Here is a 16021-nt window from a genome sequence, read left to right on the forward strand (position 1 = left end):
GGCCGGGCCGGGCAGGGCCGCCCTCCCTGCGGTCCCTCACGCTTTGAAACACCTCACCCGACCGAAGCCCCAAGGAGCCCCGGCTGGGACCCCGGGTTGGGGTTGGGACTCCGGGCTGGGGTTGGGACTCCGGGCTGGGCCTGGGACCCCGGCCCGGCCCCTCTCCCCCCCCCCGGGCCAGACGGGCCTGCGCTCGCGGGACCCGCGGCTTTCGTACAAATACGCGTTCGAATACGAAATGTCAGTGGGAGCAGCAGCTGGATGCTGTGCCTGGCCCGTGACGCATCACCCAAGCAGATGTGTAACTCACCGCCCGCCCGCACACCCTCTCGCTGCCCCGCCACTATCCCGGCATCCTCGGCTGCCGCGGACACGTCATGGCTGCCGCGGGGGCGCTCTAGCCGGCTGCGGGCCCTGTCGATGGTGTTTCCGGAGGGATTGTGATGGCGACCGTCGAGGTGGCAGAGGCTGGAGTTACCGGGCGGAGCCGTTGAGCCGGGTCGTGCCGCGGGGATGCGGGCGGAGCTGGCGGAGGGGCCGCCGAGACCGGTCTGCTGAGCCCGCAGCAGGAGCCTTGACCCTCCCTCGGAGGAGAAGGGAGGAGGCGGCCGCCCCTTGGCCCGCGGGAGCCGGCTGCCAGCTGCGGCGGCCGCCCGGCGCGGGGCTGAGCGCGGCCCGCCGCCCCCCGAGCGGCAGCGATGGCGTCGTGGCTGGGCGGGCTGGGCTCGGGGCTGGGGCAGTCCCTGGGGCAGTCCCTGGGGCAGGTGGGGGGCAGCCTGTCTTCGCTCACCGGCCAGATCTCCAGCTTCACTAAGGACATCCTTCTGGAGGGCGCGGAGGAAGTGGGCGGTAAGGGGGGCTGAGGCGCCGGGCGGAGGAAGGGGGGGATGGTGCTTGCCGGGGCTGTCTCCGGTCGGTGCGTACCTGCTGGGTAGGCCTGGTTTCGTGAGGGAGCCCGTTCTCCTGCCGCCGGTTTCCTAGGGGATCGGCAGCGGCGGGGGCCTGCACCTGCCGGCCGGCCGTCAGGGAGCGGGAGGGCCCTGCGGAGCCGCGGCTCGGTGGCGTTCGGGAGAGCTGCTGGCTTTGCTGCCTTTGTTTTCGTTTTTATTCCACCCCTGTGACCTCAGGATCTGGAGGATAAACAAGCGTATTCCCAGGCTGTAGTAGCAAAGATAAACCTGCTCTAGGTTTGCTATTGGGAGCTTTCTGAATTGCGTGAAGCGTTGGTTTGGTCAGGAATGAAGGCACACAAACAACACTTTTTCCATTCTGTTTGCTTAGCTTATCTGAAACGCCGTTTGGTTAGCTGCTTTTAGAACGGTTTCATAAAACTGCAGAGCAGTAGTAGTACAGAGGGTTTTCTGTCACTGTTGTGATCTAAGTCTGACGTGTCACACAGGCAAAGGTCCAGTGTTTCTGGTGGTTTTGTTATTTATATTTCAGTTGGGCCCAGAGAAACCTGTCGAGTTTTGCCATTCTACAGCCAAGTAGGAGAACATGGCCCCTGTTTTACAGGGATTAGGAGCTAGAATGATTTATATTTAAAACAGAAAGTTGAAACAAAAAAGTAGAGACATCAGTGAGATACTAATTACTATTAGTATCTGTTTTACTAATAGTAATATACTATTAAGTAATAGTAATTACTATTAAGTAATAGTAAATTTATTCTGTACCATACAGGATTTTCTTTGTATTTTTAATGATGCCATTTTGTTACGAGTTTTTTGAGTAAAACTTTTGGTTTTTCTAGTAAAGCAATTGTATAATATGGAAATAAAATTCAATAGGTTAATACCACTAGTATTTTTTACCATCTGGAAACTATAACTTCTTGGAAAATAAAGACTGTTTTCAAAAGAGTACTAAGAATAGCCACCACGAAGAACAGCTGAGACTTCTGAATACTTATCTTAAATGTGAAATTAAACAATTCTGCTTTGTTGGCAACTTCACAGCAATGAAACATTCTATAAATCTTGTTGGCAAGCTGATACTACTGGTGTCATATGGATGAGGTTTTCTGGTATACAGGTAAAATGCTCAGAAGAGATAAACTTATTCTGATAAGACAAAGTTACCTTTTTTGACTACCTGAAAGACTTGCTTGGATTCTGAAATCCATATTAGTTTAGTCTGGAAACTTTTTTTTTACACTGCTAAACTGTGTAGTCATCTAGAGCATTTGTTTTGCCTTTTTATAAGATAAATTGAGATTCCAGTTGACACATTTGTGCTTTAGTTTGTGCAGGAGAGACGTGCTGATGTTCAGTAGTTACTTCCAGGTATACTGGGCTGCTAGATACTGCTGTGGACAACTTCTGTTTCCTAAAAATTTCAGGGTAGTACATTTTTATGGGTTGCAAGCCTTGAGGGTGTACAAATCTAGTGGCATCTATGTACTCTTCTGTAAAGGCCTTTAAATACTACATGGCCTAAAGAACACTTTTCAAGCAGTTCCTTACATTCCTGTTTTTAATTTCCTGATTTTCTAATGTTTCCTAATTTTTAATATTATCCCTTACATTCATTGCTTTGCCATCTGAACTGAAGATGGTGTTTGTGGATTATACACTATAACATCATCAGTTTAGCAGTTTTTAGGTAGATTTTTGCCTCTGCAGCACTTGAGCTACGTCAGTTTTAAACAGCACGTAGGAGATGATGAAATACAGTATTTACTTGAAAATTGTGTTTATTGCAGATTTTGAAAAATTGTCAAGGTTGCTTTGTAGTCGATTTGGGATGATTCCTCGTTAATAAAAAGGAAATGTGGTATTTCTAGCCTTTAAAAGTGGGAGATGGGTGAAGTAAACGTAGCCTATTTGAGGAAGGGTGATCGTTAAAGGTAGAGGATCCAGGAACAGCCTTATGTGCTTTTTGTATTGGATCATAGAGTCATTTTGGTTGGAAAAGACCTTTAAGACCATCAGGTCCAACCATTATCCTCACACTACAAAGCCCACCACTAAAGCATGTCCCTAAGCACCACATCTACACATCTTTTGAACACCTCCAGGGATGGTGACTCCACCACCTCCCTGGGCAGCCTGTTCCAATGTTTGATCACTCTTTCAGTAGAGAAATTCTTCCTAATATCCAATCTAAATCTTCCCTGGTGCAGCTTGAGGCCATTACTTCTTGTCCTGTTATTAGTTACTTGGGAGAAGAGACCAACACCGGCCTCACTACAACTTGCTTTTGGGTACTTGTAGAGAGCGATAAGGTCTCCTCTTGGCTTCCTCTTCTCCAGGCTAAACAACCCCAGTAAACTGGTATGGGAGATTGTGTCACCTTTGTAAATGAAAGTGAGTCTTATGGGGGGTTTGTGCCTTTATGTGGGGGGCAGGGTTGGTGTTCTGTTGTGTGGTTTGTTTTAGGGGTTTTGTTGGGTTTGTTGTTGTTTTGTTTGTTTGTTTGTTTATTTTTCCCTGAAAATGTAGTCACTGCTGTGTGTGTTCTATGGAACTAATTCTTATTTTGAAACTTCACATGAGGTTACTGATAAACACAGAACTGTCATGTCAGTGGCAAAGTCCTAAACGAAACACAGATTCAGTGACATGAAATAGTCAAGGAAAAACTTTTAATTTCCCTTATTTTAAAGCTTAAATCCATACTTTTCTGTTAGTTTTGTGATCTGACTTAAAGCCTAGATAAGAGAGAACTAAATTAGCTTCGGAAAGATTCTCTGGTCTGAAAAATAATTCTGACTGTGTTGTGATAAAAGCAGCTTTTGTTATTTGCCTAGGAATGAACGTCGAAGCAGTCTAAGTTACTTATTAATACCTGTGGTCTTAACTGATGTCTATTAACAGATTAAAAATAGTCTAATAAAAATGAAAATCTTTACTTTCTTTCAGATGCAGCAACAGAACTCCATGTGTCCAATTCCAGACTCAGAGAAATAGAAAGTATTAATGCAGCACAAAAGTTGGAAGTAAGAAATTATGGAACACTACTGTAACTAAAACAATAAATAACATTCGTTTCTTCTAAAGGTGAAATATTGCACTGAAGTTGCTTGTTCCTGAGTAACCCTGGAAACAGGGGTGACAGTGGTGTTAGAATGTGGCCCCTTTTTTTGGTGCCAAACCGCCACCACAGTTAGGGGGGCACTTGTGTTTATTGGAGTGTGGATGTGGTGCAAGTTCTCATCTTTTGCAAGCTGCAGCATCCTGTGATTGTTTCTACCTACCATGTGGACTTGGACTGCAGCAATAGGGTTGGCTCTGAAAAGCTTGTAAATGCAGAAGTCTTTTAAATTGTCATAAATTTTAGCTGGTAAGGAGTTAAAATTAGTTTATAGTGTTTTGTATATGACCAGAAATAAAAGCAGATCTAGAATGCCCAGTAATGCTGGACAGCATGTCTTTTGCAGCAAGCTTAAAGTATGGAGTGTGCCTGTTCACTGATGCAGTTCTCTGTGTTGCCCCACTGTATGGTCATTTTGACACAGCTACAGATGCTCATGCTCTTCCAAAACTGCTTAGAAATCCCATGTGCCCTTGTGGAAACTGACTTTATGTACTTTTACAAAGGACTTGTTGGTCTTGTGACTTTAGGTATGGCTCTAAACCAACAACTTCCATGTGTATCTTCAGCCCTCAAGAGTTTCAAGAAGTTAAGATAGTGTTTTGGGGAAGTAACTGTTCCTGCTTGTCCTTTTTCTCAACTCTTGCCATCTGCTACTGGACAATGTCAGAGAGAGAATACTGGACTGTATGGATATTAGCTCTGATTTGTGCTTTGTGTCTGTTCTTAATTTCCACCTGTGGATCATGCTAAGGTGTAATTCAGCCCTGAATTTTTCTTCTGGTCATTTACCTCTGGTCAGCACGAACCTTCTTCTGAAAGTTTCATACAGTCCGTGCCATATGAAAATGGAAGGCTTGGACATGTTCGTGATCTTTGGGCCCACACTTGGAAGTTGCTGTCACTGTGTGTTTTGACTGAAATAACATGAGAATCTGTACAATTTGATTTCTTTACTGTTCAGCAGATTTATGCTTTTGTAATACTGTAAGAACAGTTCCAAATTTATCAACATTCATTTCTCATTTTTTTGCTAGAATGAGAGACTGAAAAAAGTTTGTAGTGATTTAGAAGAAAAGCATGAAGCAGCAGAGCTTCAAATAAAGCAGTTATCTGTAGAGTACCGAAGTCAGCTTCAACAGAAAGAGGTAGGATACAGAGTAAATTATTTGAGTAAGTATGTCCAATAAACTTAAGTATTACGCTGTTTAATCTCTTTGTTATAGCATCTGTGCTCTTTCATGCTCTTTCAAGCATTTGTCATAGTTATGGTTTCTTGGTTGGTTAATGTAGACACTGAGAGACTAAGATGTATGTTTTATGTAATGTAAGCAGAGCTGCTAGTTGAAACAAGAGAAAACTCTTTGGAAATGTCATGCATATGTCAGAATTTCTGTTGTTTCTGGAATCACTGAAAGAAAGGACAGTTAAATCGCTTTGTATTTCTGATTCAGTTACCTTTAAGGAGGACAACAGGAGCAATTTCTCATTTGAAGCAATTACATTGTTTGTAGATGTAATTATTTATCTTATACAATTAAAGGGAACAGAACTAACTTTCATAATTTGAGAAGCGTCCCTTTGCGATAGAAACATCAGCTTTATAACCTATTGCATAACATGAGATTTTGTAGCCTTTTAAAGGAAGAGAGTTGCCGGTATGCCTAGAAGTAGACAGAAGTTTTATTTCTGCTTTATTTGTAAATGCATGTGGGAGCTAGAGGAAGCAGAATTTTGAGATGTATAGAATTCTGCTTATTAAATACAACAGCTGAGTTTTTAAGAGCAAATTGGAGGCAGCTAATTTTGGTTTATAAGTAAATTTTCAATACAGTGAGTTGTTAAGCTTAAAAGAAATCAAGTGTAACATAAATAATTGGAGGGGCATCATGTATTGCTTAATTCTCATGTCTGAATAACCTCTTTACATATTTAAATTATATAAATATATTAATAGCTTAAATCTTGCTATAGTACTTAGGTACCTTGACTGCTGAAAAAAATCAACTTTCACTGAAGTTTACCAAACTGAAAACTATTACCTTTAATATGTGTCCTTGTGTGAGATACTTTGTAAAACATCGGCTAAGACTGGTTTTCTCCATTAGGAGAGCGTTTTGGGGTTTTCCCTTTCCTTTTAGTGAAAGTGATTGTTAATTTGTGCTGGGGGGGGAGTTGTTTTGTTGGTTCACATTTCATAAGGCCACAACGGGTAAAATAGGGTGTCTTTTTATATTCTTTTTGAAACAATGCATTTCATTCTGTATATTCAGGTGGAAATCAGCCATCTAAAAGCTAGACAGAATGCACTACAGGAGCAGCTGCAGAAAGTACAGACGGCTGCTCAGTCGGCGCAGTTAGGAGCTGGTGTTTTGCCACCAGCTGCTACATCAGCTTCCTATGTTCCAGCGGTCAGACATTCCTCAGGTTTTGAAGGAGATGACATGGATTTTGGAGATGTAATCTGGTCGCAACAAGAAATAAACAGATTGTCCTGTCAAGTTTCTACACTTGAATCTGAGGTTGACCACTGGAAGCAGATTGCACTGGTGAGTGGTTCCCCTCTATCTTACCTGCCCCTCTGTCCTCCAAATTAGTGTTTTCATTGCATTCAGCGTTTTTGGAGTGGGTCTTTTAAAAGTTCATGCTGTACCGTGTCTAGAAGCAATGTGATTTGATGGAAAAGCTGAAACTTAGTGATCTTTTAGTAATCTTGCTCTCACATGACTGGCAGCACATTCAGTGACTGACTTTTTTGTGATGCTTTTATGGATGATTTGTCAAGTTAGGAAAAGGGTTTTATAAACATTTGCCTAGAATTACCCTTCAGGGTTTCATTTTTATGCAGCCTTTCAAAAACTACTTTTCTTCTTCCTGGCTGTAATATTCATTATTTATTGACAGCACAATACTGTTCAAAGTGATAGTTGGGTACTTGCGTATTGTTGTTTACTACTCTGTCAGTCCTTGAAATGTCTGTTGTAGTTCATGGTCTGTCGAGACAAGAAAGAATATAATCTTTCAAGCTGTTGTTGATTTGAGTCATCATTTTTCATACTGTAGCTTGATTTCAGAGGTATACTTTTCCCATGTGGAAATACGCAAGTAAAATTAAGCAATCCTGTTGTCTTACTAGGTGCAATAACACCCCCCACCCCAAACTTTTATTCATTTGCTTGTAATAGTATAAAAAAAAACCACCCTGGAAAATCCAAATGTTTCCATTAAAATGTCCTTTTTAAAAAAAAAAAAAATCAAAATTACGGTAGGTATGATGTTAGTTTTCTTACTTTCTACTTTTGAGTATCAATACAGGAAGCGCTTACATGGAAAATACACATTTATCACAATTTCTATATGGATATGTGATTTTTGTTTTCTCAGTCTTCCAAAGTGCAAGGGACAAATGATGCTGAGCAAAGTGAAATATGCAAACTACAAAATATTGTTAAGGTAAGATGACAACTTTGACAAACTAGTCTTCTCTTACTCTTTACTCTTGATGATTTTGCACGTGCATGACTTGGGAATGTAGTTAAAGTATTTACAATACTAGCACTTACATTTTCTCTGTTAAGAATGCATGTGGGCATGTAATAGCACAGCAATATTTCAGTCAGCAATATTTAAAAAATCAGTTGTTCTGAGAAAGGGTATTTATATGATTTGTTGAATATAGTGTATATAAGCTTAAAAGAATGACATAAGTATTTGAGGGCAACTCACTTTCAGAAGCTGTTAATGACTTATGAAACTGAATTTTAGGTGAACAAAGTAATTTCTTCTCCCTTCTCAGAAACATATTACCTTTTTCCATTGAAATTGCAAAATATGGATTTGCATGTCATCCTTGAAAGTTATTAGAACTGTGTCCTACGGTATCCCCTTCCTATGAAGGAGTTGTAATTTCTCTACATTGGTTTAATATTTGCTATTGTGTAGAGCATAGAGTTTGTGTAAACATATTTTTAAAGGAATGTCTTAATGTGTTTTAAAAAATCCCAAGCCAACGAAAGCCAAGAAACTTGACCTGTCCTGTGAGAAATCCTTTAATAAATACTTTAATTCTACTAGCGAAAACTTCTTTCTTTCTTTTGTATTTTTTTTTTCCCTCAAGCTTCTGTGCTGTATTTCACCATCCTGTTTCTCTAATTATATTTTTAGGAGCTCAAACAGAATTTAAGTCAAGAAATAGACGAACATCAACATGAACTTTCAGTATTGCAGGATGCACACAGACAAAAGCTAGTAGAGATAAGTCGTCGACACCGGGAAGAGATGAGTGAATATGAAGAACGTATTGAAGAGCTTGAGAATCAGTTACAGCAAGGTCTTTGTTACCACATGCTTTATTTTTTAATTTAATTTGCAGTGAATTTTGGTTAAATCATCAAGCATGTATGTAACAGTGTAATAGATATCAAATATATGAAGTTTAGGAATTTTAATTTCACCTTTAGTTCAGCTTCATTATTTAAGAGATATGCATGTCCTAGTATCTCTTGGTTGGCTTGAACACTGGAATGATAACATTTCATCTTCTGATATCTGTCAGTCTAGAGGGTCATTTTCTACACGTATCAAATGTTGTGCTCTAAATTCTACACTGTCTGTTTTTTTAACTTACACTGAGTGTAGGTATTGATGAGACGCACAAAGTTGAAAATAAGAGAATCTCAGCACAAAACTCGTTTTGGTGAGGAGTGCTATGTGCTGGTTGGGTTACTTGACAAAGCTCAAAGATTTCCATAAGGACCACGCCTTAGCCTGTGACATGGCTAGATTGTAAGAGAAGCTTGGTAGTTCTCACAAGGAGCTTTTAATTGTCTTGTAGGTATTTCATATTCCAGAAAAATAGTCATGTCGGTTAGGTTTCCTTTAGGGGCTTCTTTGCACAAATATATGATTTGCCTGTAAACCTCTGTTTTATTATCTGTCAAAACTCGGACTTCTACAGAATGTGTGCTCTGCTTTTGGAAAGAGAGATCCATTCCCTTCTTGGAAAGAAGGGAAATATTTGCACAGCCTCTTAATTTCTAGGGTAGTACTGATAGGGAATTTGTTTCTTACAATCAGCTGCCTGTTAAGATGTAATCTGTCTTTTACTGCATGTAGTATATATACTGCATGTATGTACACCAGCAGGGCTAATTTAATGAAGTCGAAGGCAGGAATCCCATATCTTTCGCATTACAAGTTATCTGTAAAATAAGTGCTGCTCGCAGCTTTTGAAGAATTATTTTCTATTTTTATGTTGTCGGTTCTGTTTGACAACATAATACAGACTGGGGCGGGGCCGGGGGGAAATGTTAGAGCTTACACTGAAATGAATTCCCAAGCAGTGTGCTTTCATTAGACTTTTTTTTTTCTGTGCATTTCTGATTACACCTTTTTATACTGTGTAACTTACCTGGAAGTTACATCATGAGGCTTGTACAGAACGATGAATGTCATGATAGTGTGGTGGATCTGTAAAAACATCAGTTCTACAAAATGAGATCTTTTGGTGAACAATGCACAAAGTTTTTCACCTAATGATGCACTGTTTTGTAGCAAATTGTTCTCTATCTCAACCATTCAGCAAACATTTGAAATTTGATTAATGAAGTTATAAACAGGGATTTTGCATCAGGCTGTATTAGGTGGGCTTTGATGAATTATTCTTAGAAAATTGAGTGATTCCAAATCCTGGTAAATTAGATTCTGTTATCTCACGAAGAGAGATGAGGGTCAAGTGTATTTTGATTAAATTGTGAACAATGTATGTCTTGCAACACTTAGCTTTTAAAATTATTTTGAGTGAGGATTGTATAAGTATTTGAAAAGCTGCTTGTCAAATGAGTAATGCATACAGCACTGCCTCAAATGTTAATTCTATTTCAGTAAGCTTTCTGTTGATGATGACCATGTCTTTGGTTAGGGCTGTCTCCCTCTGTCAGGAGAAGGGGTGGAAGAAAAGACTTTTAAACAGAAGATCTGCAGTGCTGGATTTGGTTATTATTGCAAACAATCTTTTTTTGCTTTTCAGGTGGTATAAGCACTGATGCCACGGATGACTCTAAAATTAGTGAACAGAGAAAAAATGCTCAGAGTCTGGAAGGAGGAAAAGTAGAAGGGTTGCAGGTTGTAAAGGACCTAGAGGATGAAATAAGAAAATTAAATCACAAATTGGCTTCTGCCAAAGAAGAAAACAAAATTCTTCTGAAAGAGCAAGAATTGGCAAAGGTAGAAAAAATCCAAATAACGCAAGAGTATGAAAGTCTTAAATTTGACTTTAGTATGCTTCAAAGTTCTGTTGCAGAGCAAGATGCTCTCCTGAAAGAACAGGAGAAGAAGCTCCATTCGAAGACATCACTACCAGAAGATGTTGTCAGACTACAGCAAGCACTGTTAGGTACAAAGATGATGATATTTTTATTTTTTATTTTTAGTATATCTTCACAGGTGTTCACTTTTAATACGCAGAATTTAAGAATTTGGAAGTGGATATGAGAATGTTTTAAAAGTTAACTGCTTTAGAAAAAGGGTCGTTCATTGAGGTAAGGCTAAGCAGAAAAGTAAACATAATTAGGACTAGAGTGATTATCATAGGCGTTTCTGATTAGGTAAGTAATCTTGTCTGCCAACTCTTTGTTACGTTTTTCTTTTAAAAGTAAGCCTCAGTAGAAGTTGGTTTTTAAATTCTGTAAGTACAGTTTTTGTGTGTAAAGGCAGTCTGTTACTAGTATCTTCTCCTTAAAGAAACACTGAAAGATATCTGTTTAAGAAATGTATCTGTACGTAGAGAATCTTTTGATATTGCGTAACTGATGCGCTGTAGTACCAAAGTCCTCCTAACGTGGACTCGGTTGTAAAAGTAATGCTCTACTTCATGGTGGTGATTCATGGTGCATTTGAATCTTTTACAGCATTGATGCTTATCATCACAAAATACTGTGAAACTATTCTGAGCAGCAGAGTTCTGTTGGGGCAAGGTGGGAGAATAATTTGCTTTTACTACTTTCCAAACAACAATAAAATTATGAAGGTTTTTTATTTTTCTTTACAGAAGCAGAAAATGAAATAGCAAGACTTTCAAGTTTAAATCAGGTAAAGCAATTTCTAAACTAAGCCAACAAAAAAGTTCATAACAGTAGTAACTGGTGGAGAACTCACGTTCTGGCACTATGCGTTTTTGGAGCATTCACAATTCTACATAAATAACCTTGTAATCAATGAAGTAATTGTAGATTAACTCTATAATTACATGTAGAATTGATAGAACTGAGACATTGTGTCTTGTGAAACTCCACAGCATACTCTGTTAAAGAAAACTGGTGGAGTTCTACCTATCCCATTGCTACTTAGGCTACTGTAACATACATTTTTAAATTATTAATAGGACATTCTGTAAAATTTGTCATGTTTCATCTGTTCTACTATGGCATGTTTCAGTTTTGACACTGTTACCAGTTGTAAAATATCTCTCTTCTTCCACGTGGTATTCTGATAATAATACATTCCTTCTTACTGATGAAGTTAAGTGATGGAACGTAGGAGTTTCTCTGGAACACACCTGTAGTTTTTGGCAAGGTTGATATAGCATAGGCTTGAGAGATTTGGCTTAGTATATTTCATATCCAGTAGTATTTTTCAACTGGGGTTTTCTCTGTTTTGCATGCAGTCAAGATGCATTCCCATGGAGTTTTTCATAAGGACGTTACTCACATGTCCTTGATTAAAACTTCCTGTCTCACCATGCAGCCTACTGCATGTTTAGGGTATCTCTTGGAGATACAATAGTTTATCCCCGCTGTGGATCCATACCGCAGAGGTGGATATAACTGTGCTTGTCAGACATGGCTATTTGTGCAGAAGTTTGTAAATTGCACTCCTAAACTTAGTGATGAGAAAATAAATGTGTATGTATCGATGGTAGAGACGAATACTTCACAGTGAAGATTTTTTTAACTAGGATAATATTCATGTAGGCTGAGAGTTTCTAACATAAAAATGCATGCTTTGCTTTTAATTATTAAGGGGAAAAAAGAAACCATTTCAAATCTAAACAGTTTATAAATTTTAGGGAGATAAAGTCTAATATTTAGAATTTTTTTTTTAACTTAAGAGGGGGCTTGAGAAGGAACTGACAAGTGCACAGCATGCAATTTCTGCGTATACTGAGGATCAGAATTCAGAATTAAGTCAGTTAAGACAAGATTTGGAAAGGAAAGAACAAGAATTAAATGAAAGTATTGCTGAAAGAGAAACATTAATAGCAGAGTTGGAAGAACTGGACAAGCAGAATCAAGAAGCTACTCAGGTAATAAATATTGCAACTAATTATTGAACTGCTAAAATAAATGTTTAGATTTGTGTACATGTGTGTTTATCTTTTAAGTTGACCTTTGAACAGATAGCAGGGAAATACAAGTTATCCTCTGAGGCTTAAAAAGAATATTTGGACCATATTTCTCCATACCTACTGTTTCAATGCAAAATTCTGAAGGGCAAGAAACCCACTTGTTGTGGACAAAAATAATATGGCATGTAGCTATCCATAAGGTGTGTTACTTCTTGAAGTGCAGTTAAATACTACTTGATTTTTCCTTGCAGACTTTTGATGGTTTTTATCCTGTTAATATTTTGACCTCTGTCTTATGAAGTATGCATAACAGGAATGATTTTTTAAAAAAATATGATCTATCCCTAGTTGATAATTTTTTAATTAGTTTAGCATTGACTAGTTGATACTACTTGCCAACACACATTGGCAACTAGGAAACATTTTTGTTTCCTCTCAATTTTTTTTTAATTGTTTAGAGGATAAAAATGAATGAAATGCATAGTTTGGCTGATTCTCCTCTCCTAATGAATTCTTCTTTGTGTTCCTTTCAGCATATGATTACACTGAAGGAGCAGCAGTCGAAACAACGCACAGAAACTGATAGTATCATCAAACAGCTGAGAGTTGACATAGATTTTGAAAGAAAGAAAGTATCAGAATTAGAAATTGAGAAGATGGAAACTATTAAGGAGTTAAATAGTCAGAAAGAAAAACTAAGCCAATGTTCGTATGCGCTTAATGATTTGCATATAAGTAAGCAGCAGCTTCAAGATAATATTAAAGGTCTTCAGGAACAATTAAGGATAGCCCAGGACTGTAATTTGCATAATAAAAAAGAAATGGGAGAATTACAGCAGAGACTAAAAGAAAGAGAAGAGGAACTTTCTGTATCCTTGAGCAAGTTAACAGAAAAAAGTAATCAGGAATGTAACTACACCTGTCAAGATCTGATTCTGAAAGAAAAAGAAGTAGAAATTGCAAAACTGCAGAATGACATTTTAGAAAATAAACAACTACATGAAGGCTTAGAGAAATCTCTGTCTGATCTCAGAACAGAAAATGGAAAGCTGATAGCAGCCGTTGAAGAACTAAAACAGGAGTTAAGTGATGCCATTTCTGAGAAAAATAAAGTGTACTTGGAAAAAGACACTGTTGTGGAGGCTTTGAAAGTGGAAAAAAGACAGCTAGAGAGCGAATTAATCCAGACTGAAAAGAGGCTTTTGGAACAAGCACATAAGTATAAGCAAACTATTGAGGAATTATCAAATGCGCGTAGTATGGATACCACTGCATTGCAGCTTGAACATGAGCGCCTAGTTAAACTCAATCAAGAGAAAGACTTTAAGATTGCTGAACTGAAAAGGAGCATTGAGCAGGTGGAAATTGACCATCAGGAAACGAAAGAAATGTTGACTACTAGCTTAGGAGGACAAAAGCAGCTGACAGAACTCATAAAAGAAAAAGAGGTATTTATTGAAAAATTTAAAAATCAAGCCTTACAGGTGAAGCAGGAACTTGAGGAATATGTGAAAGTTTCAAAAAAGCAGGAGGTCTTAAAACAGACCTTGGAGGAAAAAGACAAGAGTCTTGCAGTTATGAAGGAAGAAAATAATCATTTGAAAGAAGAAATTGAACGCCTTAAGGATCAGCAAAGTAGATCTACACCTGTGGTTGAGCCTAAAACTCTAGATGTTATTATTGAACTTGAAAGTGAGGTAACACAGTTAAAAGTAATAAAGAATAATCTTGAAGAAGAAATAGAAGTTCACAAAAAAACGATAGAAGATCAGAATCAAACAACAGCGCAACTTCAGCAGTCTTTGCAGGCGCAAAAAAAGGAAATAGATGAGTCTAAATTTCAGTGTGAACAAATGAATGTCACACACGAAAGACTTTCTTTAGAGAAAGATGAGGAAATCAAAAATTTGCAGAAAACAATTGAACAAATTAAAACTCAGTTGCACAAAGAGAGACAGATTATTCAGACTGATTCCTCTGATCTTTTTCAGGAAACCAAAGTTCAGACTCTTAACGGAGAAAATGGAAATGAAAAACATGACTTATCTAAAGCGGAAATTGAAAGACTGGTAGAAGGTATCAAAGAAAGGGAGATGGAAATTAAGCTTCTAAACGAAAAGAACGTTTCTCTAAGTCAGCAAATTGATCAGTTGTCTAAGGATGAAGTTGGCAAACTTACTCGGATCATTCAAGAGAAGGATTTAGAAATACAAGCTCTCAATGCTAGAGTTTCCTCAGCTTCCTATAGGCAGGATGTTCTTTGTCTTCAGCAGCAGCTGCAAGCTTATGTTATGGAAAGAGAACAAGTACTAGCAGTTCTAAGTGAAAAGACGAGAGAAAACAGTCAGTTAAAAACAGACTATCGTAATATCATGGATATGGTTGCTGCTAAAGAAGCGGCTTTGGTAAGGTTGCAAGAGGAGAATCAAAAGTTATCTAATAGGTCTGAAAACAGCAGTCAAGAAATGTCTAGAGAAACTATTCAGAATTTATCCCGTATCATTCGAGAAAAAGATATTGAAATAGATGCTTTGAGTCAAAAGTGCCAAACCTTATTGACTGTCTTGCAGACATCCAGTACAGGTACTGATAATGGGTCAGGAGGTGTTAACAGTAACCAGTTTGAGGAACTCTTACAGGAACGTGATAAACTAAAACAGCAAGTAAAGAAGATGGAAGAGTGGAAGCAACAAGTCATAACCACGGTTCAGAACATGCAGCATGAGTCAGCTCACCTCCAAGAAGAGTTGCACAAGCTTCAAGCACAAATTTCAGTTGAAAGTGATAGTAATTCAAAGTTACAGGTAGATTATAATGGCTTAATTCAGAGTTATGAACAGAATGAGAAAAAGCTGAAAAGTTTTAGTCAGGAACTAGCACAAGTTCAACACAGCATAGGACAACTTCGTAACACCAAGGATCTTCTCCTGAGTAAACTTGATTTGGTAACACCACCTGTGGCAACAGCTTCCGCCGTTTCACAGCTTTCAGGTATTCAATACAGTGCTCCCGAAGCATTCAGTGATGAGTCTAAACTCCTTCAAAAGGAGTTGGAACAACTGAAAAAAAAATTGCAAGAAAAAGATTCAACGATTAGGACTCTCCAGGAAAACAATCAACGATTATCTGATTCTGTGGCTACAGCATCAGAGATTGAAAGGAAGAGTCAAGAAGGGACTGAGTCAGAGATGAAACAAATCAAAGAAAAACATGATGTCTTGCAGAAATCACTTAGGGAAAAAGACATACTAATTAAATCTAAAAGTGATCAGTTGATTTCTGTGAGTGAAAATCTTAGTAACAAAGAAAATGAAAATGAGCTTTTGAAGCAGGCTGTGACTAATCTTAAAGAAAGAAATTTAATTTTAGAAATGGATATTCGAAAGCTGAAAGAAGAAAATGAAAAAATAGTTGCAAGGTGTAGGGAAAAAGAAACAGAATTCCGAGCACTTCAGGAGACTAATATGCAATTTTCAATGATGCTGAAAGAGAAAGAGTTTGAGTCTCACTCAATGAAGGAAAAAGCTCTTGCTTTTGAGAAGCTGTTGAAAGAAAAAGAACAGGTATGTGCATTGATATTTATCAATATCTTTTAAAATTAGTCACAAGGTAATGCATTTTTGTGTATATGTAGCCATCGAG

The 16021-nt window shown here is 38.5% G+C and overlaps 1 protein-coding gene across 1 annotated transcript in view; it reads left to right on the forward strand.

Annotated features, from left to right (window-relative positions):
* Window positions 1–698: 698 nt before the first annotated feature.
* The window catches only part of TRIP11 (thyroid hormone receptor interactor 11), a 34518-nt gene continuing 19195 nt past the window's right edge, over window positions 699–16021 (forward strand). The window contains exons 1-10 of the mRNA XM_086462113.1: window positions 699–849; window positions 3864–3940; window positions 5073–5183; window positions 6309–6584; window positions 7420–7488; window positions 8200–8365; window positions 10064–10429; window positions 11084–11124; window positions 12143–12337; window positions 12913–15942. Coding sequence (XP_086318239.1) covers window positions 699–849; window positions 3864–3940; window positions 5073–5183; window positions 6309–6584; window positions 7420–7488; window positions 8200–8365; window positions 10064–10429; window positions 11084–11124; window positions 12143–12337; window positions 12913–15942 — 4482 coding nt within the window. The remainder of the gene's footprint in view (window positions 850–3863; window positions 3941–5072; window positions 5184–6308; window positions 6585–7419; window positions 7489–8199; window positions 8366–10063; window positions 10430–11083; window positions 11125–12142; window positions 12338–12912; window positions 15943–16021) is intronic.

The sequence above is a fragment of the Leptosomus discolor genome, chromosome 3 (genome assembly GCF_034619465.1).
Source record: "Leptosomus discolor isolate bLepDis1 chromosome 3, bLepDis1.hap2, whole genome shotgun sequence".
In the NCBI taxonomy this organism is placed as follows: domain Eukaryota; kingdom Metazoa; phylum Chordata; class Aves; order Leptosomiformes; family Leptosomidae; genus Leptosomus; species Leptosomus discolor.